Source organism: Aptenodytes patagonicus, chromosome 7, assembly GCF_965638725.1.
Source record: "Aptenodytes patagonicus chromosome 7, bAptPat1.pri.cur, whole genome shotgun sequence".
In the NCBI taxonomy this organism is placed as follows: Eukaryota; Metazoa; Chordata; class Aves; order Sphenisciformes; family Spheniscidae; genus Aptenodytes; species Aptenodytes patagonicus.
The window spans coordinates 53,065,422-53,092,111 of record NC_134955.1 but is presented as its reverse complement, the minus strand read 5'-3'; the positions used below and the strand labels follow the sequence as shown (position 1 = coordinate 53,092,111).

At 40.0% G+C, this 26,690-nt stretch overlaps 2 protein-coding genes across 6 annotated transcripts in view; one reads left to right on the top strand and one right to left on the bottom strand.

Annotated features, from left to right (window-relative positions):
- Positions 1-11,268, top strand: part of PTPN21 (protein tyrosine phosphatase non-receptor type 21) — a 47,577-nt gene extending 36,309 nt beyond the window's left edge. For both annotated transcript variants that reach the window (XM_076345247.1, XM_076345246.1), the window contains 5 exons: positions 957-1,178; positions 2,402-2,530; positions 2,859-3,093; positions 3,642-3,802; positions 4,668-11,268. In XM_076345247.1, the coding sequence (XP_076201362.1) occupies positions 957-1,178; positions 2,402-2,530; positions 2,859-3,093; positions 3,642-3,802; positions 4,668-4,796 (876 nt within the window). In that variant the 3' untranslated portion in view covers positions 4,797-11,268. The remainder of the gene's footprint in view (positions 1-956; positions 1,179-2,401; positions 2,531-2,858; positions 3,094-3,641; positions 3,803-4,667) is intronic.
- A 9,976-nt stretch (positions 11,269-21,244) lies between these two features.
- SPATA7 (spermatogenesis associated 7) overlaps positions 21,245-26,690 on the bottom strand; it is a 46,442-nt gene continuing 40,996 nt past the window's right edge. For all 4 annotated transcript variants that reach the window (XM_076345242.1, XM_076345243.1, XM_076345244.1 and 1 more), the window contains 5 exons: positions 26,443-26,513; positions 25,420-25,473; positions 23,931-24,008; positions 22,429-22,486; positions 21,245-22,082 (listed from right to left, as the gene is read on the bottom strand). In XM_076345242.1, the coding sequence (XP_076201357.1) occupies positions 21,588-22,082; positions 22,429-22,486; positions 23,931-24,008; positions 25,420-25,473; positions 26,443-26,513 (756 nt within the window). In that variant the 3' untranslated portion in view covers positions 21,245-21,587. The remainder of the gene's footprint in view (positions 22,083-22,428; positions 22,487-23,930; positions 24,009-25,419; positions 25,474-26,442; positions 26,514-26,690) is intronic.

The window sequence follows — 26,690 nt, the reverse complement described above, 5'->3', positions numbered from 1 at the left end:
TACACCTTCCTCTGCAACATTTGGTATTATGGTTATTTGATACAAGGCACTTTTCTGACCTGATACTGTGGAGCAGTTGCTGTGAGAGGCTGGGGACATGTGACATAGATGAAATTTTCTGGCTGAAAACTTACATATTATTCCTCTAATTATTGTTGGCAAAGAGATGCTGAAATTCCAGGAGTGTCTTATGATTTAGAAAGAACTTGGTTTCGAAAGAATAAATCGGGGGGGGGGGGGGCAGCAGAGCGGAGGGAGGGAGGGAGGGAGCAGCTTATTAAATAAAACAGATTGAATTCTACTAGTAGAAAAAATCATGGGTTTATACCTCAGCTGCAACAAGAGGTTCTAAGAAGGCTTTGCTGCTGTATGCAAAGTTTAATATCTTCAGCCTAAGAAAATGTGGAATATTGGTAGTGAATTATTAGCTTGTTGACTGAGGCAAGTGGTTTGTTTTACATTTTTAGAGTTCTTCTCCATCCAAATGACAAAGTTGACTTAATTTTTTTTGGATTACAAGATTAAAGGAGACCTTTTCAAATGATGTAATCTAACATGCTATATTGAGCAGGAGGATTAATGAGTATTTCTTGTTCAAAGGTATTTGCGGCGATTTGTAGTATAGCATAGCTATCTGGTTTGGCCAAATATTTCTTTGGCCGACTGGGTTGTCTTTATAGAAACGATGAAGTAATTTTTCTTTCACCAGCGGTATCCAGTCTTTGTGACCTAATGAAGTGTAACAGGCTTCTTAGTTTTCACTTGAACAAAATTCCTGCTGGTTAGGGTTACTTCTAGTTTATTCTGGTATGTTTTTGAACATTAATAGCTGGAAAAGCATTGAAAAAGTATGTAGGAGAGGAAAATACATACATTTTATCCTTCATGAATTCTCTGTTAAAATAGACTCGCCTTAGAACGTGACTTTGTATGGTTATCTGTGTTCTGTCTTTCAGTGTAAAGTTCTGGAACAACGGTTAGAGCAGGGGATGGTGTTTACTGAATATGAGCGCATTCAGAAAAAAAGACTTATAGATGGCGAGTGCTCAATAGCTCGGCTTCCTGAAAATGCTGAAAGAAACCGGTTCCAGGACGTCCTTCCTTATGATGATACCAGAGTAGAGCTAGTCCCAACCAAAGAAAATAACACGGGTTACATCAATGCATCTCATATCAAGGTGAGAGAAATACTGTTGGAGAAATATTTTTCCAGTTCATCCATTCCATAAAAATGGATTTGGCTATCAGTTTTGGTTTGGTCAGATGAGTGAGAATCCCTCCATCTCTCTCTCTTTCCCTCCTTCTGCAGAGGTTTCTTTGGGGAAAGGAGGAAACTGTTTTTCCTCATTATCTAGAATAATGGAGGGTTAATTATTGGAGAGGTCTTCTGCATTTTGCTTCTGTATTGATCTACTGTTTCCTTTCTCTCTCTGTCTCGTCTCTCTGTGGATTGGTGCTAACAGAAGGCATGTCCATTCTTGCCAGAGTTAAGAAGGCAAATAGCTTTATAACAAACTGGGATCCTTTGCAATGATTATGATATTTTTGAACTGCAGTGACAATCCTTATTATTTCTTACTCTTCTGTACTCTCAGACTAGATCCACAACAGGCAGTAAGCTGGCTCCCAGCTTAAGCTTTTTTGGATGGTTAGAGGAACAGATGGAGCCGGGAGAAATCTGCTCTTTCATAATCTTCAGTTGCCCCCTTTCCCCAGCCTTAGCTCTTCAAACTCTGTTTAAAAAAGTGAAGAAGTTGCAGGGCAACCTAAAGAACCTTCAAGGCAGTTCATTCATTTTCAATGCATTTACTTACTTAAAGTGCAACTACAATTGGCTTCATGCTTTCCCTGAAAAGAGTTGAGATCGTCAAAGCAGCAGTTGTAGTTGTGTTGCTGTCTTTTTTAATAAATCTGTTTGTACACTGACATGGTACCGTAGTTTCTATACTTCAACTCATTCACAAATGTTGAGTAACTCTTATGACCCTTCTCAAACAAGATAATATTTTTTGAGGAAACATCAGCTAATTCTGAATTTTTAGTGCATGTAATAGCATTTGCAGCACCAAGGTATGAAAGCTTCTCTAAACCCAAATTGGCTAGAATACCATAAATTCACAAAAGAGAAATACAACTTTATTTACTCACCTTTACGTTATGCTTATGATGTAAAATACATTTATTTAGCTATGTGCCTATACAGTTTTAAATATTGTGTCTCTTCTGCATCTAATGTGACAAGATGCAGCTAAAAAATGGGAGGAGATATAACTCACAATGGGCTTCTACTCCTGCAGTGTTGCTGTCTTTTTTTCAGTTTGTGCCTCTTCAAATGGCTGACTTAAGAATTGGGGAAAGGGAGTTTTCAATAATTACTAATCTAATGTCTGTCTTTTTACAGATCTCTGTTAGTGGCATAGAGTGGGATTACATTGCTACACAGGGCCCTTTGCAGAATACATGTCAGGATTTCTGGCAGATGATCTGGGAACAAGGGATTGCCATCATAGCTATGGTGACGGCAGAGGAAGTGAGTATAAACTGAGTCAGGTTTCTCCCAGAAATTCTGCAATGATTTTGTTATGATCTGTTAGAGGAAGGGGATCTTTGCTCCAACAAGAAGACCAATCAAAGATAAATGTCTAGTTACCCCTTTGCCATTCTGTCTTGCTTTCCTTGGCAGAAAGATGTAAATTTGCAAACTCTTTCCGCTGGAAAGTTGGTTTACTCAGTGAGAAACCATAACACTGTCGTAGTACTTGATAGAGGAGAGATACAGTTGTTACAGGAGCATTAGTTGTATGAGTGTTCTTAATGTTTCTTAATGTTTCTTGTTAAGCAAGTGTTTTACTTTTAAGGAAAGCGGGCGAGAAAAAAGCTTCAGATACTGGCCACGTCTTGGTTCAAGACACAACACTGTAACATATGGAAGATTTAAGATTACTACACGATTCCGTACTGACTCAGGCTGCTATGCAACTACGGGTTTGAAGATTAAACATCTTCTCACAGGACAGGAGAGAACAGTTTGGCATCTGCAGTATACTGACTGGCCAGAGCATGGCTGTCCAGAGGATTTAAAGGGATTTCTCTGTAAGTTGTATTTAATAGCTTTGTTTTCGGGTTGGTTTGTTGGTTTTTTTTTTAATACCTCCTAAAATGGCTGCTATATGTGAATTAGCTTTTGATAAGTATGCCAAGCATTCTGCTGTAAAAGGTTTCTTCACACCAGCAAGAGATACTGAATTCTATTTTTGCAGGAATATACCTGCCAGTTTGTTAAAGTGACTGTTTATGTCTAAAGCCAAATATATAATTTACTAAAAGTTCATATAGATTAAAACATAACTGCATCACATACTACGCATTAGAATATGTTCCAGCAGTAGCAAGATGGCCACGAGCCACCTTTGGTGGGGAATAGGGGAACAAGGCAAGGAAAGCCTTACAAAAGTTAGATGATCTTTATAGATCTGTATTGCTTTGGTTGGGATATGACTTGTGATTTATACAGTGCATCATTTTTCTGTGGGATGTCATTTGTTAAATTACTACTTTTCTGGTGGTCATACAGCGTAATGGCATGGCTTATGGGGCTTCATCTCCTAAATTTATTATTCTTATCTTGTTGAACTTAATAGCATACTTGGAAGAGATACAGTCAGTGCGGCGCCATACGAACAGCACTGTGGATCCTAAAAACTCTAATCCTCCTGTACTGGTACATTGCAGTGCAGGTGTAGGACGAACAGGAGTGGTCATACTGTCAGAGATCATGATCGCTTGCTTGGAACACAATGAGGTGATCTCTTTTTCTTTCTCGTGCTTTAAATAATGTTAGGTAGTGGAAGAGTAAATAACCTGCCTTATATATATTTTATGGCTGTTCATCTGAGTGTTCCCAAGATGTGGCCTTTGGAAGAGCCCTTACAACTATGGTTGAAAGAGCTCATGGGAATTCAACAGAAGTTAATAGTCTTCTAGAGTTGCCCACTTACACACTGGGTACCGGAATGCTCTTTTGGATTCTTGACTCCATAAGATGTTGAGTCACTGAGCAGAACAAGGTATGCCCTAGGCCACTAAGCATATTTCAGGATTTCGCCCTGCCTTTACCACTTTCACTTCATGCCTTAGTTTTAATGGATAATATTCAAGAACATGCTCTGTAGCCAGTGTCTCTGCTTGTTATTAAATATTTTGTTCCTAAGTGTAGTGTATTTGCCATATCAGTTTCAGCAGAGGACAAAGCGGTAGTTTAATAGAATAAAACCTGGTCCTATCAGCTTTTAGCCAGAAGTGAACAGCTGTAAAGTGTTTATTAATAATATAGTATGCCAGCTGAGACTCAGCAAACTGATTGTTTCTTTGTGCATCCCTGTCCTAACACTGTGACAGACTTTGCAGCCATTAGATTTGTGAAGACCCGTACCCCATGAGATAGGCAAGTTTAACATTATGCATGTTTCACAGATGAGGAGGTAGGCATGGTCAGTGGTGTAGTGCAGTCCATACTGCAGGCATGGACAATGAATTGTCGGAGCTGAAATTAGAGCAGCTGATTCTGCCCTTAGATCACTGGTACTGCTCTGAACCTCCTGCTCAGAAAGTGCAAGCCAGTCTTCTTGCTCACCAGTCACTTGTAATGGTTTGTTCTCTTCCTCCAGATGCTGGACATCCCACGAGTGCTGGACATGTTGAGGCAGCAGAGAATGATGATGGTGCAGACTCTTTCGCAGTACACTTTCGTCTATGGAGTTCTCATACAGTTTCTCAAAAGTTCTAGACTTATATAATCCCTGCCACTTCCTAAGGCACACTGCAAGAGTTTACAGAAAGAAAATTATAGTTGTCCAGGCAGACCTGCTCTCACTGGTGTTTTCTTCGTGTGATGAATCACACAGTTACCTTTTAGGGCTGGTGTGTGGCTGTGAAATGCAAGTCAGTGTAACAGTCCCCGCAAAGCAGGATCTTCGCTGGACTAAATTCTTCCATGTTCAGCTGCAGTCACATTAGGGGATGATTTTACTTGTACTGGTCTGTAATACTTGCATACGTTCTTTAGAGTGGTGTTACTCTGGGCAAAATAAGTATCTTACGGAATGGAAGTATATGGCACAATTTTGCTAACATTATGTTTTAAAACATAATTGTTAACTGTGCGAAAGCTGAAATCTGTAGATGCACGTGGGGTGAGAAACCTGCTCCTTGGGAATGTCAAGGTCTTATGCAGTTTCATTCTGCTTTCAATTTTATATTTAGAACAATACATCTATATTTTTTAAAATGAACTTTTGGTTTCCTCTGGTTTACTCAGCAAAATTAGCAGCTCTTAGATATTTTAAGCTGTTGCTTTAAGGACGGTTATTTTTATATTCAGCATTTTTTAATTAAAAAACAAAACAAAACACCACAACCCAAAACTTTTTAAACAGCATAATATTTTCAGAGGAGAAGACTGACAACGTTTGAACTAACTTTTCAAAAATCATGCAGAAAGTAGAAGGGGAAGCTATTGGTAGTTAGTTGTAGTGCCATGTAATAGAACTGACAAGTGAAAGATGATGTTAGCTGTTGATAAGTTCCATTTGAGCGGAGGCGTGTTTATCTGCAACAAGCAGGGGAAAAATATTCTAATTATCTACAAGGTTATTGGAAACAAATGGACGAGAGAAAGTACATATTCAGTATTATTCATATATTTAGAGGACAGTTTGATTTTACTGGCTGAAATCAAAGTGGATGCAAATGTTTTAAGCACTTTTTTTGCTCTGTTATTTATGTAGTTAAACATAGAAACTATAATCATGCATTGTTTCATATGGTAATATACCATTACTAACCTGTTATTTTAGGAAGAGCCTTTTAAGTCAATGAAGTGAGAGAACCAAAATTGGAGTAAGAAGGTGCATAGTGGCGGAGCGGAAATGATTGTATGAAACATAATGGAGGAGGTGTGGCAGCTAGGATTGCTGGTTTACACAGTGCAAAGATGACCATTAAAAATGTTTATGTTCCCAGTCAAGAAAGCCTTTAAAGCACTGGAAGTTTCTGTAGAATACTCCAGATTATTTTGTCAGTACTAGAACAGATTTTGCTAATGCTGTGCAGCGTTGCAATGAAGAATATCCACAGAAGCTGTTTGAGAACACCTGCAGAATGTAAGAGCTCTTAGAGGTGACACTGGAGATTTGGGTATTTTAGTAGCTGTGTAGGTGGCTGAGTCAATGGCTGTGGCATGGACCTGAAGGTGAGTCGCACCTTTGGTAGTTTCCATTTTGTCCCATGGGTCTGGTCTAATGACGGTATCCCTAAATAATCCTCTGTGGTTTTCAAATGGGGACAGTGTGGTTTTACCTGCCTTTTCAAGTGTTTTGAGATGCTGAGTTGAAAATCTCCATTAAAAAGTGAGCTATTAGTTTGTAGGTATCTGGTTTAATTTCAAAAAAAACCTGTGGTAGATCAGTCTGCAGGCATGTTTAATGTCCATTTCCCTTGATACCTGCTTAGTGAAATGAAATGAGACTGAAAGTCATTTTTATCACTGGTGAAATTATGTTACTTTTCTGAGCTACAACAAAGGTTTGAAAACTATTATGAATAATTAAAACCCTTTCAAAACAATAATTGTCTCCCAAAATATTAATTAAGAATAATAAATAGGTTGCCTCAGTTTCCTCTGTAATAAGCTACTTCAACAAAAAAACCCACACGGTCCAAAGGACATCGTGCTAATATGTCATTCTATGCAAAATGTATTACTTTAAAGTACACTGTATTAATCTAGTGCACTTGGTCTGCTTTCAGGCAGTCTGAATTGTTCTACTCTCAGTAAAAGTAAGATTGAATATTTCAGATGGGGGGAAAAAATGTTCTTTTTGTAACCATAAGATGCCTAGGAAGTATTAACTGCCAAATGTGAAACTGGAAGTCCGGAGGAAACCAGTTACTGAAGACTGATTCTTTTATATATAAATCTTGCAAACAAACCAATTTGACATATCTGTGTTAACAGAAGTATTGAAAGAAACAAACATACTTAGCTATTTGTATCATGCTGTGTTTTAAAAACATTGCTACTTTTTGCCACAGTTGACTTCTATCTTCAGAAATATTTTTGAATGCGAAGGTATGCTCTAAAACGTAGCTTGTACCATTTCCATTTCTAGACTGTGATCTTCATAACCTGATACATGCAGCTTTTAATGAAATTATATACAACCACAACTTCAAGCAACAATTTTTAGCTGGTCAGCAGTTACTGGGACAGAACATCAGCTGTGAGGCATTAAAAGGAGCAGTTAAAACAAGCAATTTAATCCAAAACTTAGGCGATTGTCTGAGGTGGGTGAGGAAATGTGTGTCTCTGGGCTTTCTTTTCTGTTTTGCTGAAAGAAGTTGTGTTCACTTTTAGAGGTGGTTGCTCTCCAATCTGGTAGTCACAGGCTTGATTTGTTTTTTTAAGCATAACACTGCTACCTCCTCCACTTCAGCTTTCAGTTCTGTCCATCACGAGTCCGTTTTTGCATTAATAGACTTGACCTTAGTAGACTTGACTTTATGTGAGTTTTCCTACTGAAGATAGCAGGATTGCTTTTGTATGTGAGCATATGGCTCCAAGTGAGCATTGAAAATGAGCAGTTTGTCTTCTAAAGATACCAAACGAAAATAAACCTCGCAACCACCTGTAACAAAATTAATTTTAAAACCATTGTTTAGATTTTCAGTTAACTTTTAAAAGAAAATTCGGTTTTTAGCACTTTGTTCTGAGCCTTGAAAAGGGATGCTTTTTTTACATGTAGTTGCGCTGAGTGCTTCATGAAGTGTTGGACATTATAAGAACATCCACTGTCCAAATCCAGTCACAGCGTGAGCCGGAAGTGGATTTATTTGTCAAAAGCTTAAAATTCCACTATAAGTCTGTCCATTTTGCCAACTGTGCTTCTGTTTTTATGGGGATGAAACCAGATTATTATGCAAGATTTGAGCTGACTCTTTTTAATAAGAAAAGTTGTATGAAGACATTCTTGCGGTAAATGGCAAAGATGATGTTGATTTCTAGGGATGTCAGAGCTCTCAGGGATAAATAAAGGTGCTATATACTGTCAAGAGACAGATTTGACTGTCTTTTGTGGGCTAGGTGGAAAATGCTTTTTAGGATCAAATTCTATGAAGAGTCAGGAGAAGAACCCACAAATTGTAGTAAGGGCTTCTGCACGTTTGATTTCTTTCTTGGTTGCTCTGATGAGAGATTTTTTGGCCAGTGAATCGTAGTCTTGGGCTAGGAGCTCTTCTCTAAGAACGTAAGTCAGAGCCCTGTTCGTTGCAAAGATGTCACTGACTTAGCAGGCTCAGCTGTAGGCTGCAAATCGCTCCTCGCCCCGTTCTGTGAGGGAGAAGCTCCATGGTACGCAGGGGAGTTTTGCACAGCTTTTCTGCAGCCTGCACAGCAGTGCTCTCCTTTTTCTGCTGTCCCCCATGAAGAGCAGGAAAAGTTTTATGCCTTAGTATTGCTCTCATTGTGATACCTTTTGCACAAGTGAACGGTAAAAACGAGTGGAGGGTGCTATAGTTTATATCTAGAAATACACTTCATTCAAAGCAGGAGAGCAAGGCAGAGTTCCTACAATTTCTGTGGATGAAAAGCTGCTCTAAGTTATCATCAACATTTAGAAAAAAAAGTAAAATAAAGTAATAAAAAATAAAAGTAAAATAAATGTGTACTAAAATGGAAAAAATTCTTGGCGTTTTCAGAAATGTATTTTGGGCTCCTCTGTGTATCTTTTTTTGAAGTGGATGACATTTGGAGCAATTTTATACAAAAATAGCTTCTTAAATTTAATAAGTAAAACTACCTGAGGCTGCTGCTACATTTTTCTTGTTGGAGCAGCTGTTAAAGTTGAGTGGCTCATAGATTTCAGTGGCCTCTGGACCAAACTTGGGAACTGCAGGGTCGTTTATCATACAAGCTAGCTGTGTGATGAGACCTCAGTTTTAATACCGGTAGCGTTACTAAAACCCTGGACTTAAAAAATAGCGAACTCATTACTATATTTCAATAGTTAGTTCAAATTATCAATTTAAAAGAAACAACACTTCAATTGCTAAGAACTCTGCACTTCAGAGTTTAGTGTTTGGGTTTTTTTTCTTTTCAATACTGCAAAGTCATGCAAAGCCAGAGTCCAGTCCTGCAAGATGCAAAATTCCTGCAGTTCTTCCTGATACTGTAGGAATTAAAATGGGCTTATTGCCAATGAAAGCTTGAGCCCTTAAAGCATGAATACTCACTTTAAATTGCTTTAAATTTAAATACAGATTAAAAGAATTAACCAAAAGAATGCAGCAGGAATGTGCATACATGGAGCTATGGCATTCAAAGGAAAAGTAGCTGAGATAGTTCGGAAGAAATTCTCTTGTGAAAGCACAAAATGCTGGAAGTAGAGAGTGAGGATTTGAGGAATGGCTGAAGGCATTTGGAGGAGGATTTGGAACGTTTTGTATCCCCAGTAGAGCTGCTAGAAGGGTTTGATTCATATGGTATGTTTTTCATGCTGTGCTAGGGTAACTGAGTATGTAGTCATAGGTGTTATTTTTACTGGCTTTTTAAAATGTGATTTTTGAAACTCCAAATATTTTTTTCAGAGGCTGTGTTATTTTTACATATCTTCCTTTCCAAATGTATTTAATGCAATCTGTCAGATCAGTTTCTGTTTACTTACTAAAGATCAGATTTTTCAAAGCATGGTCTCTGGTTTTACACATGCAAAATGCAGGGGGAATAGGCATACATGCAATTTTGCAGTGATAATTTCTAATGGATGCAGGTTAGATGATTTGAAAGTCTAAATACTTTATGAATGTAGCCAGGTGTTTACAGTAGGTGTGAATTGCACCAGGTTAAGGCTGGGCTGAAAATCAGGCCCTTGAAATGTGGAGTTTAACATGTGCTTAGAAATTATGTTGCAGTGCAGCATTTGCAATACAGTGATATTAAAACAATGTAATACTGTGCTAAGGTAAGGGAAAAAATCTTAAACTTTTAACAGCTGTTGCAAACATGTCTGTAAAAAAAAAAAAAAAAAAAAAAATCTTAGTAAGATCCTGTTGGGGACCAGCTACCTTGGTGTATTCTGTTGGCATCACACGTGTAACTTTAAGGTCTACAGGAGCTGAAAAAAAAAGGATTTAACTTCAATGAGCATTTAAAAAAACAGTTGCTAAATGGCCTTTGGTTCTATTCTTTGCTATTTTCCACACGATGCTGCATTCAGTGGTGAAGAATAACCTCCAGTGTATTTGTTCTTTAGAAGTCCATTCTTCAGCTCTAATTAGGGAACGAAGACAGAAATCAAATGCAAAGAATCTTATGAATAGAGTTTACAACAGATCCAGCCTGTGGCAAGTTAGAGAGCAAGTCCGTAGATACCGTAACGTTATTTTGGTTCAGATATGCGGCAATCAAAACTACCAAATTATTAATTTTATGAGCACAGTTTCAGAAGGTGCCTAACTTTTATAAAGGGAATTTAAATGCTGTTTTTTCCATTTGGAAATATTTAGGTAAAATTAGGAGACTTTTAAAATACTTTAAAGACTTTGCAAATGCCATTAATTTTTAGAACGGTAGGAAACTTGATGGGGAAAACCCATGTAAAATCCTCCAGTCTGTCACCGTGCTAATCCTGGATAATTCTGACAGACAAGGTGTATGTGCTCTTTACAAAGATACTTTCTTAAATTGCTTTGAAATACCCAACATACCTGTCCTCTTTATGGCTGATCTGGGGGGACTTGGATGGAAATTTTAGAGGCTTGACCTGGCGAATCAGTCAGTCTGCACACTCCTGCACATTGCTGAAATCTCTTCATTCCGTTAAAGCAAATGGGTGTTTGAAGTCCTTTCAGCAGTTTTGTAGGATTGAGTCCTTAATGTCAGAGGAATGCAGGATCTGGCTCCATTTTCTTTTATTTTCATTTGAGCCAGTATGCAAGGATTTAAATGGGACTTCGTTTAAACAGTAGCAAACACAAAGTATTATTTTCTAGTACTAAGCTAGTGGTAACATGTCTGTTTTTGCTGTCTTGCCACCAATACTGTAAAAATGTATAATCAAAACAGCTTTAATTCTTGTAAAACTGAAATTGGTTTGTAAAACAATGTACAAATTGTGTTTCATAGACAGAAAAGCTTGTATTACTGAATGTAATATATGTGAAATGAATATATTATAGTCTATTTTTGCCATGGAAATAAATATTTGAAGCAACTATGAGTTTTTATTGTTCCATTATTAAAAGAAAAATTAGAGAACTTAGTTTTCATATGTAGTCCTAGGTTGGGACTGTACCTTCTGTACACAAAGGTGCTATCCCTTTTCTAAAGCGCTGCAAGTACTGTCCTGCAGCTCGGTACTAATATAAAACTTGTACTGTCAAATACTAATAGCTGTCATCTTTGTGGCAAGAAAGTCTTGTGCCTGCTGCCCTGTCATTGTTGTTTATAATGTTTTGCCTTTTCGAAAGCTATTTTTAGTATTGAACACTCAATTTCCCTGTAACCTTTAAGTGGAGGAAGGATAAAAAGGTTTGGAAACTTGAAAAACCCTTGTGAGAGAGGAAACAGTTGATTGTATACTTACTATCGTTGGAGCTGCCACCAATAACTAACACTGAAGTTTTTCTTCATTTTCTAACTGACATTTAGTCAAAAAGGGAGGTGGCACAAAAGGCTTGCTGTGTAACACCTGGTGCAGCACAAGATCTCATAACGTCATGATAAATGAATTGCATGCTGGATATCGCAATTTCACACTGGACAATTGTCTTTGCTAAACGCCTAGTGTGCTGCCCACTTAACTATACCTGAAACGACCAGGCTTTTAACTAAAATTTGTCTTCCAGGTACGCTCAATTTGGTGGCATTAATCAACTTAAGGTAAGACAGTAACATACCAGCTATCTATGTACTTGTCTGATCAATTCCCAAGTCCTGGGGAATGTCCTGTGCGATGTTCAGTGTGGGCAAAGCTCTGTTACTTGACATGGATTCAAAATCAGAAGAGGGAAATGTGACTTCTTGGGGTCCTAAGCATGGTAAAAACACCCAGCAGTTCTGATCAGGCTTATTATTTATACTGGTTTTAGACCTGAGCCAAAGGTCTCTTCAGAAACCTAAATTTCCCCTAAATCCAAATTGCTGTAAACCGTAGCTGTTTTTTTCCAGCCACTGTAAAATCCCCATTAGAGCCTTCCGGTGGCCAGAGCTGGGAAGCGGCTTGATTTTTGGATTTGACACAGCTGGCCAGCAGCCTTCTTGAGCAAGAGCTCCAGGACTTGGTACAAGAGAAACCTAGGGGAGTTGATGAGAGAGGTTCCTAGCCTAGTGCCTTGACTAGGGGAGCTGAAGTAAGTAGCTCTCATTCAGCTGTTAGGGTTGTTTAAATCTGGAATGGCTGTGGATAGTTGAAGGTTACGTGAAACTCCGCAATGCTAGGTACCTAGCTGGAAGTTTTACATGTGACAGTTGGCCTGTTTAGGATCTGATAGGTTTTTTTTTACACCCGTTCCTCTTCCCTGAGGGGTCAATGACAGCATATAAACGTGTGTGCTCTCTCTCCGTTATTTTTATGAGCATCCCCTGGAAGGCTGGACTCTGCATGAAGACAGAAGCTGCCCAGTGCCACTGAAATGTTGCCAGTTTACCTCCTGCAGCTTGAGAACTACTTGTGGATGACCCCAGTTCGTGAGTATGATAGGAATGTCACTTACACAGGTACTGACAGGAGAATGGTGTTGCAGGAGAGTTGGAGGTGAGTGAGGACTGGGTGATAGGTGAATGCTCATCAGCTGTGAACTAAGCAAGTTATTTCGTATCGCTGTGTATCCCATTGGCTCAGTCTGGCTCTTGGGCAAGTTGAACCTTCTGCCATCAGCACTTGAGTTTGAGTGATGGCAGTTCTGTGGCTCCAGTGGAACATAACGCTTAGGGAAATGGTGGTTCTGATATTTAAAAGCCATTTCTGTTGTTATTACAATTGCTTTAAACTAGCCTCATTAATTCAAAGAAAAAACAAGCGTGAGTAGGATATGGGTGAGCCTGGGACTATTTTACCACAAAACTTCTTTATCTTTCAGAGGTGCACAGGGTTGAAGATATGTTGTAACATTGACTTCGTGGCATTCCTTGGGAGCTTTTCTGAAGCAAGGACTTCAGGGCACATGCGTGTTCTTGGGCTCTCCCCTTGCAAAATGGCACAACATAGATGTGGGAGCTAGAAGGGGTAGATCTTAGAAAAATTCTGTCCCATTTCTAATCAATCACCACGTCTCCCAAACTGATCTGCACGACAATCTTTCAGATGGACACCTGAGTTTAAACCAAACATCTGCCATCTCCAACATACCAAACCAGTATTATTTGCTGCCCTGCTTATTCTATGGATTTTAAATATCTGCTGTAATAAACAAAACAACTGGAAAAGACTTGGAGGGCTTGCAGATGAGGTTCAGATTATTATTATTATTATTATTAGCCATTTCTAAAATGACAATCATGTGCCCTATGTAAATCTAGAAGGACATCAAATCCTTCCACGAACAGACCCCGAATTATCATACCCAGAGGCGAATGAAGAATTTTCACTGGTGTTAAGTACCTATGAAGAAAACCCCTGTCAAGCCTGGCTAACACTGATAATCAGTGATTTGAAGGAACTGCATACTTTGTGTGTGCATGTGTGTATCTGATTTCTTCTGTCTGCATGCTGTGCTATTCGCGACTGATTGAAGCTGAAAATATCTTTCCATTGACAAAATCTTTAGCAAAAGATTTCAGGAAATTAAAAGATAGGCTGGTTTTAGTTTGATAATGTGGAAGATATTATTTTAGCAGTTTTATCAGGTTTTATTGAGTTTTCTGCACCATAACAGTATAGAAATAAATTCATTTTGTTCTGAAGTGACTGTCTCTGAACCTCCAGAAATAGCAAGTGCTCACTCTGTATTTCAAAAATTTGAGTTGTCTCCTGAAGACCAGGAGATGTAGGTCTCCATCACTTTAAATTCCATTAGTTGCCAAATGTTTACTTCTTTCCCTGCATTAGGAGAAGCAATTTAATTTGAAACTATAAATCGTAGGAAATTGTACTGCCTCAGTTTTCCTGTTTAAGCCATCCTTTCACTGAGACACTAAAACTATGACATTATTTTTATTTCCTGATCCTTGTGGTCCTGGAAGCTATTTTGCAGAGGTAGGCCAGCTATGATAATCAGTGAATGTGATTGGATTTTCTTTGGGGGGTGACTTCTGGCTTGAAAAAGAGAAGCATATAGACAAGAAGCAAGTCTATCAAAACTCGGGGTTCAATTCAGTTCCTGACAGCAGCTCCAGAAGGATTAAGGAGAAAAATCACATGCAACACAGTGGCTCAGCCAGTCTGAGGCAGCTGGCCTGCTGATCCCACTTGTTATGGTGAAATATCCTCCTGGGATGCTGGGCCCAAGGACTTGTTCCTTCCAGGGTGCTGGTAGGTGATTCTTTCTTCCTCTGTCCTGCTGGATGGCTCTTTCGGTCTTACCTGAAAATGATCCCTACCACCTTCTGTAGATGCACTGTGACCCTTGCTAGGGCGTGTGGGTTCCTGTAGCAATGCCCTGTCCAAATGAGGACATCTGTTTTCTCCTTCATAAGGAGGGGGGGAAACACTGCGTTATGTTAGTAGTCAGGATCAAAATGTAATTAGGAAAGAGGACGAAAGCGCAAATGTTCACCAAAAATAGAAACAAACGTAGATGGTTGATGAAGGATTTGTCTTCTTCCCAAGTTCCTCTGAGGTTTTAAAGGGCAGAAGGAGCTGTTCCACAAGCTACCTCAATCAGAAGAGCGATAGGAATCCAAACGAGAGGTATTAGATGCAGTAGCTTTGATGCACTGCAAGAAAAAACAATCTACCTAAAATAAGGAGTGTTGCTGAGTGTACGCACTCCCTGCAGTCAGAGCAAAATTTACCCTTAGTGCCATGGTGTTAGTTAGGAGGGCTGCCAAGGTGAGTTTAGCATTTTCAGTGCATTTATGCCATCAAGCTGGAAATAAAATGCTCCATTTGAGCCTGTTTTCAGGACAAAGGGTCAGCCTTATCCCTCTGCACAATGCTGGTGGTTAAATAATGACAAATAAGCAGAACTGAGGTTAATTTACATTCTCTGTTGAAAGAAACTGGAAATACTCCACTAATACTACAAACTGAATTGTCCTGGTACCTGTGAAGCTAACTTTGGCCATGAGCTGGCCCGTCCCATTGCTCACCTGCCCCGTAGCTTTGTTACTGAGCGTGCCTGAGACTGCGTCATGGGTGCTTTATGGCAGGGGTGTGCTCTCACCTGTCAGTTGCTGCTTTGGGTAAAGGAATGGACAACAAGGAGCTGGTTGTGGAGACGTGCCCAAGAACCCTTTGGGGAGATCTGGTTGCACCATGAAGTGAACAGAACAGAGGCTCTGAGAAGTTCAAATATTGAGGAAGAGCCATGGAGAAAACACATGCTATGGAAAGCTACAGCGAGGGCCTTTGAAAGACCTACATTTAAGCTGAAAGCCCCTGTGTAAGGCTTAAGACTCTCAAGGTGGGAGGGGGAGGACCCATCATACAAGCTGGTTTCTGGGGAAAGGGAAACTGAGATGATAGCTCGAGGAGCTCTTCTATCTTTCTCTTACAATCCCACTGTTATCTGAGATGGCTGTGCCCAGCTTTTGGGAAGCCTAATAGCCAGCTCCCAAACCTATGCTATCTGTATCGTATCTGGTCTTGCTTGTGTCAAACGTCGGGAAAAAGCAGGGTGCCAAATGCCTCTGAGCTGAATTTCTGGTTGGAGAGGCTACACCTCTGAGGTCCTGCAAGGAATTCTCAGGCTGACAGGAGGGCTGATGGCCTTTGACATGTTGCTTCACTTCTTATTTGGCACGTGAACATGCTTGTGCATGAGAGAAACAGATAGCTGGGAAGAGCTGGGGTCACCTCATAGTTCTGTTACTCATCATCTGGAATCGGGCTCTGGCTGCTGTGAGATGTAAGGTATGCTGCAGCCCTCGCACAGATACTGTAAGGGGAGTCCTACGGGCTTGCTGAATTCTTGGGATAACTGCGGAGAGCTCTGCACCTCATGCTACAGATCACGCTGCCTGTCCTCTATGAAAATGGGACAGCATAGCTCTGTGGGCCTGCCAGGCTGAGGCTGTGTTCGAGTTTCTTTCTCTCTCAAGTTTCATATGCCTCCCTATTCCATTTATGTAGCCTTTACTTGCCCTTCTCAAGGTCTAATTTCATTCCCCCGATGCGGTAGGGCTGGAGGGATTGCAGGGGAGGCTGTGTGCCGAAGCCTGTGATCTACAGGAGCAGCGAGGGCACAGCAGCAGCCCATGCCTGTGCCCAGTGGGGATGGGTGTTCGGCGCTTCCGGCATCCCTCCAGCCCGAAACGTGGCGCTGGGTTGAGAGCCCACACCTTTTGCAGGCTAGTCTCACAGTTTAAAAGATGAATGCAAATGTAACTTTCACGTGCTCTCACCTGGGTGTCAGGCACACCTCCTGCCCTTTGCTGTCGGCTGGAGTTAGCTTAGCGGGTGAGCTAAAAGGATCAGTCCCTTTAGGAGGCTTGAAGCGAGAGCTCAGCTGCTTTGGAGGCTTTCTACAGAGAACAGAAAGTCCCGTGCACAGGAGACACAACATTCTTAATTTTGGATCCCTTAACTTGAATTAACTCTTCTTGTTGCTATTCGTGGCCTGCTTGACACCCTGGAGTCCTCCCAGGTTTTCTTTAAGGTGGTGGAGAGGGAGATGAGCTACAGGTGCTCTACAGCTCAACTGATGATTTGTCATGCCAGTGATAACTGCTGATTCTTCTTTCCCTTCCCAGCGATGCTTTATCCCTGTGACATGCTCAGCTTCCGCTGGCCCACGACCCGCTACAGGCTTTGAAACTGGATCTCTTGACTGGTTGTGACCCATGCTGGTGCAATGGCTGGTGAGGCAGATTAATTTACCGCTCACCTGTTTGCGTATCACTTGCTTTGCTACTTGGAATAGAAACTGAAGATGGTTGTTTCTGAATGAAGCAGATTTCACTATTGATAAAGGAAACTGGAAGACTGGACTGCTTGTGAGTATCTGGTTTGTTGTTTTGGAGAGTGACAAACTGGTTTTATTAAAATCACCGGTTGCTGTTCTGTTCCTTGTAATCTATGTACATACCAGGTGTTAGCTCCTGAGAACAGCAGGTTAAGTGCCTGGGAAGTGCCGGAGAGAAAGGTTTGGTGGCTCTAGAGACATCGCGTAGCTGCAATGCCCTGCACTTGCTTATCAGCATATGCTCCTGCCTTGGGTGATCAAAACTAAAGTGGGATGCTGGAGTTTCCTATAGCTCCCTGAAGTACGCCTCGAGTTACAATTTTGTGTTTTTTCCCTTTTTCATTAATTTTTAGGTCTCAAATACTCAAATACAAATGCTACGATACAGAGGTGGAAAAACTGAGGGAGCTCTAAAATATGTTTGAAGACCAATGTTAACAAGTGGCATCTAAATTTCTAGTCTGCACCTGTGTTCTACCTGGTAATAGGTCTCACCATTTTTTAAAAGATGGAATAAATAACAATTTCCCTTTCCCCTTTCCTTTCTTCCTACATTCCCTTTAACATTTGTTTTCTGTTGCTATTTCTCCTTCCCCCAGGCTGTGGCCTGGGATTGCTACCTTTCACTGGTGCTCAGGCACAGAGGAACAGTAGCGGTGCACTGAAGGGTGTTATTGGGATGTCTTGTTGGTTAGAAGCAGTGCTGGCACTGCATTGAAACAGCCTGCATTAGGTGCTACAAATGGAACTCCTGGACCTAATTTTTATTTATGCTGATGCTCCAGTACTCTTCTTCATGCTCCTTGCACAGATCATTGCTGAGAAAAAAGTAACCCTTTTTTCCCCACTGTCTGATGGAGCCATTTGTACTTGAATTACAAAACGTTATCAGTTGAGCTGCATCATTCTACAACTACTGTTGCATAGCTATAAATGATGTAAATATATAGAGAAATGCAGAGAAACAGGACCCCGGAGTCATTCTGCAGCTAAGCCTAAATGAAAAATGTGTAGGTGTCTTAGACATGGGGTTGATCAGGGATAAAATGATAGCTTGGGTTCTGCTTGCAGGTTTATGTTTTCTAGTCAACCCTAAGACATCTAAGCACCTTTTTCTTTCATCACATTAATCTTTACTTCAAATGACAAAAAGCCCCACTTTGCTTTGTAAATAAACAGAATCCTACCTTTGAAAACAAGAGCAGTGATGACAAAACTGTAGGCTTTAAAGATAAGAGACCGGTTTGTTACAGAGCAAAGTAACAATAGTGGGCTTTTGTCCATTGGAAATAAACACTGATGATGTTATGCATGTGCTCATCGCCCACATAAATCTGGGCAGAAATAAGTCTTTACATTGCAGATCACAGCTGCTGACTGCTCCTAAGTTGGTTACTTCTGAAGCATTCAGATTTGTAATGGTGTCGTGACTACCTTGTTCTGCTGTTGCTTGTGCCAAGACCCGAGTATATCACCAAGTAAAAGGTGATGAGACCAAAAGAAACCCAAAAAAACCACCCTCAGAAAAACCCAAAGCTTGCACTATTGATTAATCTTATCAGTCATGAGGGTCAGGCTTGCATATCAAGCTGCTTAACTTATGTTTGAAGCACCACCTTAAAGTAAATGTGAACAAAAGGTAGAAAGTTTTAAGCCCTAGATAGCCTGAATTTGCTTTTGGATCTGTAGATAAACGAGTGGATTTTATATAGATAACATTTGTCTTGAATGTTTTTTCCCCACTATCTGGTGGGAGTGGCTGTACAATGAGAAACCAGTTCCTTGGACTGGGCTGACTGCTCCAGCTGCTGGGATGCTGCAGTGCGCGACCTTCTGGTTCTTTACCAGAAATTTCACTCTGGATCCAAGAAATGTTCACAGTTATGGTTTAGGCAGACAGATGCTTTCTTTGTGAAACGTCTGTTTTAATCAATTTATTTACTCTTTTAAGTTCCATCTACCCAGAAAAAAATGTCATTGATGTTCAGACAGCTTGTCAACAGGAAATATGGTCAAGGAACTTTTTGCTTATTTTCGTGTTACTCATACTACAGGAAATGAGTGTGTCATTATTTGCACCTTTCTGTGAGATGATGTCATGACCACTTGCACCGCTGTGGTGTTTAGTTTTTTTTATTTGAAGAATTTAAATGTGAAATTGTTACTAATCTTTAATCAGACTCATGTTGACCACAAGCCAAAGTTTGCTGAGTGATCTTTTTCATGACGTGCAAGTTATACAGCGTAGTGATAGGTAGGGAAAAAACCCTAAACTCCATTATTGGCCAAGATTGGAGGACTCAGAATGGAGGGCCCCAAGAGTGGGTGAAGTCCTGGCTGAGTAGCAAAGAGGGTTTATACTTGGATACATCTAACCACGCTCTTTAGTTTTATAACCAGTCCCTCTGTGTTAAAATTGTTCATACAATAGAAACAATAGTTCCCTAGGTGCATCCTGCCCTCCAGCTCTGTGGGGTAAGGAATAGAGGGGGAGTTTCCTTGGGGATGGGAGAAGGGCTTTGATCACTTGTGATCGAGGACAAACCATCCCCGCACTGTACTGAATCAGCCCTTTGGGTGTGTCTTTTCAACAAGACAGGCCCTGATGGAGGGATGCAAAATCCTCACATTATCTTACCTACTTTTCAGTGAGCCAGAGCACTCAAGCTGCAGGCCAGATTTACAAGCCAGCCAGCTGAGTGCGGCAGATGAAAGGCTAGGGCCCATCTGCACAGGCGCATGTACATGGCTAAAATAAACCCTAGTCTGCCATCATTGTCAACAAGTGTAATTTATTATTGTGGCCAAGGCAGCCAGGAAAGTGCCTTTTGCTTTTTTGGGGACTTACGTTCTGCACTGCAATGCTGATGACTCTGCCAGAAATGTTGCTTTTGTTTGGTTAGCTTTCTCTAGAGTTTTTTTGAGATTTCTTCCCCCCCTCCCTCCCAAAAAAAAGTTTATGCTTCACAAGTGAAGCAGTGGTCTATGTCTGTTGGAGCTACTTAGAGCTGCAATCGGTCATCTAGCTTACAGAACCAATAGTCTTTGGTAGACACTCATGAGCCACGAGGGAGGCAGGTGGTAGCAGTTGCATGTATGAACTGTAACCACTTGGGTTTGTCCTTAGAGGAAGCAGATTAAGACCAACCCTAAGAGGTTATTTGGGGACAGGCTTTATCCAGTTCCTAAGGCTTCTTATGGTTCCTCACCTACAGCAAGACAATATAACTTCCTGGCATTCCTCAGAACCTGTTGAGCTCATTCTGCAGTACCGTGAATGCCAGGTAATAGCTGTACTCTGATTAGACAAAGAAATCTGGGCTGATTTTGTGCAATGCATGTGCTAACTTCAATTTAAACTTTAAGCATACAATAGACCACCTTTTCTCCATTTGCTGTAGAAGATGCCTGATGGGTCTTCTACTAGATAGTCCTAGTCATCAATCAGTCTTTTTTCAAAACCAAAGCTTGATGCAGAATGCTGTGCCAAGGTTGTCATTAATGCAAGAAATTGAACCGTGTATTTTAGCGTTGTGCAGTTTGAAAATTGTTTCAGTCCTCACTTTCCAGAAATATCAGCTGAATCATGGACAACTAGGATTAAACAGCTCAAGAGCTGCGTATAAAACAAACAAACAAAAGAGCTGCGTATTAAACAGCTCAAGAGCTGCCATATGCAGTAGCTAGAGATAAATGTCCTTTTCAGGCCAGAAAGCTGACAGGAGGTTAGGCAAAGACTGAGAGCAGCTAATACTGCAAAATGGCTCTTTATACCTGTCGCTACAAGGAATAAGACAATTGAGTTCATGGTTGAGGGCTGAAGAAGGAATGATCATCTACCAGCACCAAAAGAAATTCTTATGTTCGGAAAGTTGCCTGTCCACACTCATTCCTTATTTCACCCCAGGTAATGCAAGAAAAAGGTTTGTTTCTTATGTTCTACAGTTACTGTAAAAGGAAAAAAGGTGATTATAAGAACTTTGTTAACATCAAACAATGCCCTCTTCCAGGATGGACAAACAGATCCATCTCTGCTCTGCAGGTATGTAGTATACCAGGTTTTGATGTGGGTAAGTTGAATTCTTGCAGACTACAAAATCTTGGATCTTTATAGCAGGACCACAACTGAACTAGCAATGAATTTTATTTATAAGAAATAAAAGCAATAAATATTTCATAACTTACTATTACAGCTTTCTAAAAATATACATCTAATTTTAATATTCTCAAAAGTTAGTTCTGAGTTATACAATTATAGACAAAATTTACAAAATTTTTTTGATATGTGACACTTTACCCTTTAGAGTCTACATTAATAGAGATTAATTAATGCCCAATTAATAATATCCTGCTAGAGAGATTTTAGCAGTATTTAAACAAACTGAAAATAAATAATTTACTACTATTTAACAAATGGCAGTTCTCCACAGAACTAGCTCTATCCCAATTTAACAGCTAAGTTTTCACTACTATTCTGAATAGTCACGTGAGATCTGAAGGGCCTCTGCAAAGCTTTCCTCAAGATCATCAAGTTCCTTGTTGGCTTCCAAATCACTGTCACAAGTAATCAAGTTTAAAGTTGCCTCACGTGAGGGTGAAGTGTCTGGGTCTTCTTCAGATTTCGCACAAGGATCATACTCTGTCCCAGCATCCATCATTTCAGCGACATCTTCTGAAAAGTCATCCTTGCTCTGTGGCTCCTTTGAACTTTCCCTGCATACTGGTGATTCACATTTGTTTGGTTCCTTTACCGGTAAGTCCATGTTCCCAAAGAATTCTTCACTTTTTGTAGCTTCTCTTTGCCTCTGACTTTTGCTGGTAAACTCAAGCTCTTCCATCGTATCAAACTCTTGCAGATCCAGCGAGTCAAAGGCTTCCCAGCCTGCGTGGATTTGCTCCGCACTGCTGTCCGGGCTGCAGCCGAGGTCTGCTTTCAGTACATCCAACAAGTGGCGCATTTTGCTCTAGGGGGTGAAGGAAGACAGGGTTGATACTTCTCCAGCCCCACCGCGCTTATCTGCCCAGAACTCAGGGCTTAATTCTGACATAAGGGAAGGGAGGCTGCTTGCAATCAAGTGACTAAATTATACAGCAAGTGTCACCAAACTGAGTTGACTATTGTCCCTTTTTTGTGACTCCTGATCTACCGTGATCCATGAGTCTGCAAATCTCATTTAGGGAGAGAGATGCTCCCCACTCAGCATTCTGGTTACCTTTACCCGCAAAAATACTAGTGCATTTCCACTGTACTTTGGAAACATGGCTGAAGTCATATGCAGAGAGGGAGAATATTATAGAGGCAGAACCTACCTCATCCAAATGGTTCTTATTTTCTTGTATATGACACTCAAACAGTTGTTCCAGAACTCTACAAATGAACAATTAAATGATTTCACAGGAAGAAAACCAACTTTTAACAGATCTACATAAATTAATGACCTTAGATTTTTATTTTCATTTCTTAGCTGAATGGGACCACTAAAGACTGTTTCAATTATGCTGTCACAAAGAGGGCTACCCGGAGTCAGTATCCCACTGGACACGTGCTCAGCAGGCAGACCCAGCTTTGGGCAGCAGATGGTAACCATGGGGTGATTTGTAGCACGACTCTGGGTGTGTTTGGTCTGTTGGATCTATGCGCTGGGAGAAACCAACAATCCAGCGGTGGTTCTACTGGCATGCTGAAGTATCCAAAATCTCTTAGGTGCACCATAGTGGCTGATACACACAAGTGTAAATAAAGGGAAGGAATAAAATCCAGCTTCAGAAAAAAATCCAGAGAAAAGTCCTCAGTCCCGAGAGCTCTCTTCCGTTGCTTAAGCAAGACGAGAAAAAAACTCAGCATAGAGGAAGTGTTCTGTGACAACTAAGGTAGACAGTCACAGGTACAGATTTCCAGAAGGTCAAGTGAATTTAATCTAGCTTACATAAGAAAGTATTAAGAAAAAAAAAATAGTGCAAGAAGGATTTTAAGGGAAGTCAACATTACTGTAAAAAAGAACCAAAGGAGACTGCTCTTGAAATTTCTCAAAAATTAATTTTCTGATTCAGTGTATTTAACATTCTCACTGATAGCCTTGATGTGAGGGAAAAAAAAAAAAGAGTGTGCACAGAATAGTAAAACAGCTGGGAACATTACCAACCCAGAGGAAGATCAGAATATTATGCTGAAATTAAACTGCCTTGAAAATGGAATTACAAAAATGGGTTAAAATTCTGTATCGGAAATACTGCAGGGTTTTTTTGCTATAAACTGAGAGTTCTTTATCAGAAAGAACGGATACGGAAAAGAATTTGGGAGTACTACTCAAATACATGAATTGTATCATAACTTACTGTTTAATTTTTGAAAAAAATCTGATTTAGCAACTAGTGAACCCTTATCTGAAACGCTATGTAATCCTGACAACCCATGTGGAAGATTGAATTGATACTGGAACAGGAACAAGGACAGAAGGGATACAGAGGATCTGTTGTGTGAGAGATTAGTAACTTGGTTTATTTAGCAAAACAGATGTTGCAGAGTAAAATTATTTCTTCTTAGCATTACTCCACCTAGGGTTCCAGGTCTAACAGAGGCTTTATCTCATGGTACATAGCAGCAGATTGAAGTAGATGACCCACAGGTCTTTCCTAGTTCCCCTTTCTTACATAAAGCAAAAAAGAAAAGGAAACAAAACAAAAGCAAGGGGTAACTGTGTATCTAAATAGTCTTAAATGCAAAGAAATGATTACTAAACACTACTTCCCCTTCTTACCGAGTCATGTGTTTCTGACACAGCATTACAAATTTGAAAACAACCGTAACCTACCTGTTAGAAAACAGCCCAAGGCTAAGAATTTCATTTGTTACACCTTCAATGAAAGATAAATACAAAAGCTCCTCTTCTCTGCAGGGAGAACAGAAACCCCAATGTTAAATGTTTTAAAATAGAGACACATATTACACAGTGCAGTAGGTCCAATCACCTTTATGCGAAATGCCATTAAGAAGATTGTATAGTTCTTGGCACCAGCTGCTATTTTTCAAAAAGGTAATTCTATCAGGACAAACTAAGCCTTTCATTCAATTGGAATAACAATAAAAAACCCTCTGTAAAATACCAGACTGTTAGAAAGGTCGCTATGGTGCTTTGTGTTTATGCTAACTTTCTGTTGTGGTATAAATTAGCACAGAGATCCCGAGTGAGGAAATCGGCAAATCTTGGAAAGCGTTCGGAACCTGCTTTGCACTCAAGAAGAAAGGGGTGCTAACGGGGAAGAAAGTGTAAAATCGCAATTTGATGCTCTGAGTAAAAGCTTCCAAAGGAGCTTCTAGAGAATCTGACTGCAGCTGAAAATTGCTAATCCTCAATGGAAGCTCAGAAAAATGTAAGTGTGTATTTGACAGTCTCCATTCCTTTCAAAGAACAACTCTTTGATGTACAAAATCCCTGTTAGCGTGAGATGTGGCTTTCACCTCTTTGATCAAATTGCTCTCTATTTTAATACCTCTTAAAGCCTTGTTGATGCCAATTGCTCTAAATGGGAGACTCTCCAAAAGTCTGGAGTTCTGTTTGGAAAACAACAAGAAAGAAAACCCCAAAAGAAAGGATTTCAGTGCTGTTTCTCTTTCATAGCATCTTTCTAAATATCCCAAAGTATCCACTCAAACTCTATTGAATCATCTTCCAGTCTTAATAAACAGAAAATAAAAAAATGGGATACATCTTGCATGACTTTCATTATGTAAAATTTGTCATCCAGCCTGAAGAATGTCATTTTGGTTCCCTCTATAGTCAAGAAAGATATCTATAGCTGATCTTTGATACCTATATTACATCCTTAAAGTTAGGCAAGAACAAGCCTGTCCTAAAGCACAAAGAATTAAATAACTTTCCCAAGGTCACACGGTAAAGCATTGGCAGTGTTTCTGAATATAACTCAAACCTCTTCTAATTCTCATCAAACTTCGGAGCAGAAGCGTGGTAAGAATGCCCTTCAACTTGATATTTTGTTTTGCCAACATTTGCTTCAGAGATTACAGACCGAAAAAGAACTGGAAACGTTTAAAGTATAGCCACTGGACAAGAAGAGAAGTCTATCTTTCTTCCGAAGTTATAATGAATTTTCTTCATTTTTAGAGTCACATGGAAATTTGTAAGTATTACGTAACAATTCATAGTCATGTCAATTCTACTGTAAATTGTGAACTGCAGTTTATTCTGAGTCCTCATTTACTGTTTCACATTCATCAGTTTTGAGGAAGAGCTTCTAGTTTAATGTTGCAAGCTAGCAGAAAAATGGTTTAAGCATACTTACTCAGCCTCGATAGTCCTCCTTGCTGAAGACTGCTGAGAATACAACGATGTCTCTCTAATCAGAAAATCAGAGGGTAAGAAAGAGAGCAACATTCTAAAAACCCTTTATACTACCTTGCATCTCACTTTCTTCTGGAGCCATGCTGCGCCATTATCCCGCTTTCTCTTGGAAAAAAGCCCACCAGAACACCCCCAAACCCTGCTCCAGCAGCAAAATCCACTGCTTACATTGAAGCCTGAAAGACTATGGTTCAAGAGTATTATAACACCTCACTAGATGCAGTGCTCTAATACTTCAAAGGACCTCAGTGCTACTTCAGATGCTATACAGACCTCCACTATCCACAAGAGTGCTTTTTTTACTCAGAGTACAATTTTTTCCTCAGGTAAAAATGCCTTTCTATGAAAAGGCCAGAAAGCAAATCAGTGAGTCATGCATGATACTTAGGTCAGCAACGAGGAGAATCAGCTGGGAGCCCTTGGGTTCTGGTCTGATTTCCAACACTGTTCTTGTATTGTAGACAATATTCTAGATCTCAGTGTTACGTTTTCAGAAAAAGATGTGGGAAATGTCTCTGGTCTGCAATTCTTGCAGATCATAGATTCAAAAGGCTGGACATCTAGAGATCCTTTTTCCTGAAAGGAAATACCAATTGGAATACCAATCCAGCATTTAGTTGTAGTACTGTGTAAGAAATATATAGTCTGTAAGCCCAGATGTATGCTTGGATGTACAGAACTAACGGCTGTATTAGCGTGTCATCGCTCTCACTCCCAACAAAAACACTCATCTATTTCAGAGCTCTCTTTCTTACTTGGCTTCCCAGTGGAACTGTATCATAAGAAAATCATGAATTTTGAAGTTGGGAAAGGCCATTGATCTAAAAAAACCCAACGAAACAAAAGTCCTGTGAGAAGAGACTTATAAAGAGAAATGGTAGTGAAGGCTTATGGCCTAAGAAGCAGCTGTATAGTAAGCAGGAAGGAATGCTTCAAACGTTCCTTCCTGCTGTAAATCGGGCACCTTAGGAAGGAGTATGGAAAAGCAGCTATTCCTCTCTCAGGCACATCCACAGTATATCTTCTATTTTCAGCCTACAACAGAGATAAAATCTTTATTATCAGTGCAAATACACAGCAACTTTCACCATTAAAATGAACCTAATAACTATTTGTGATTAAGCAGCCCTACAAATTTTATGTCTTTTCTGAGAAACTTTGGGTAAACTGAGACACGCGGCAGCAAAGCGTCATCAGCTTTGACATCCAAAA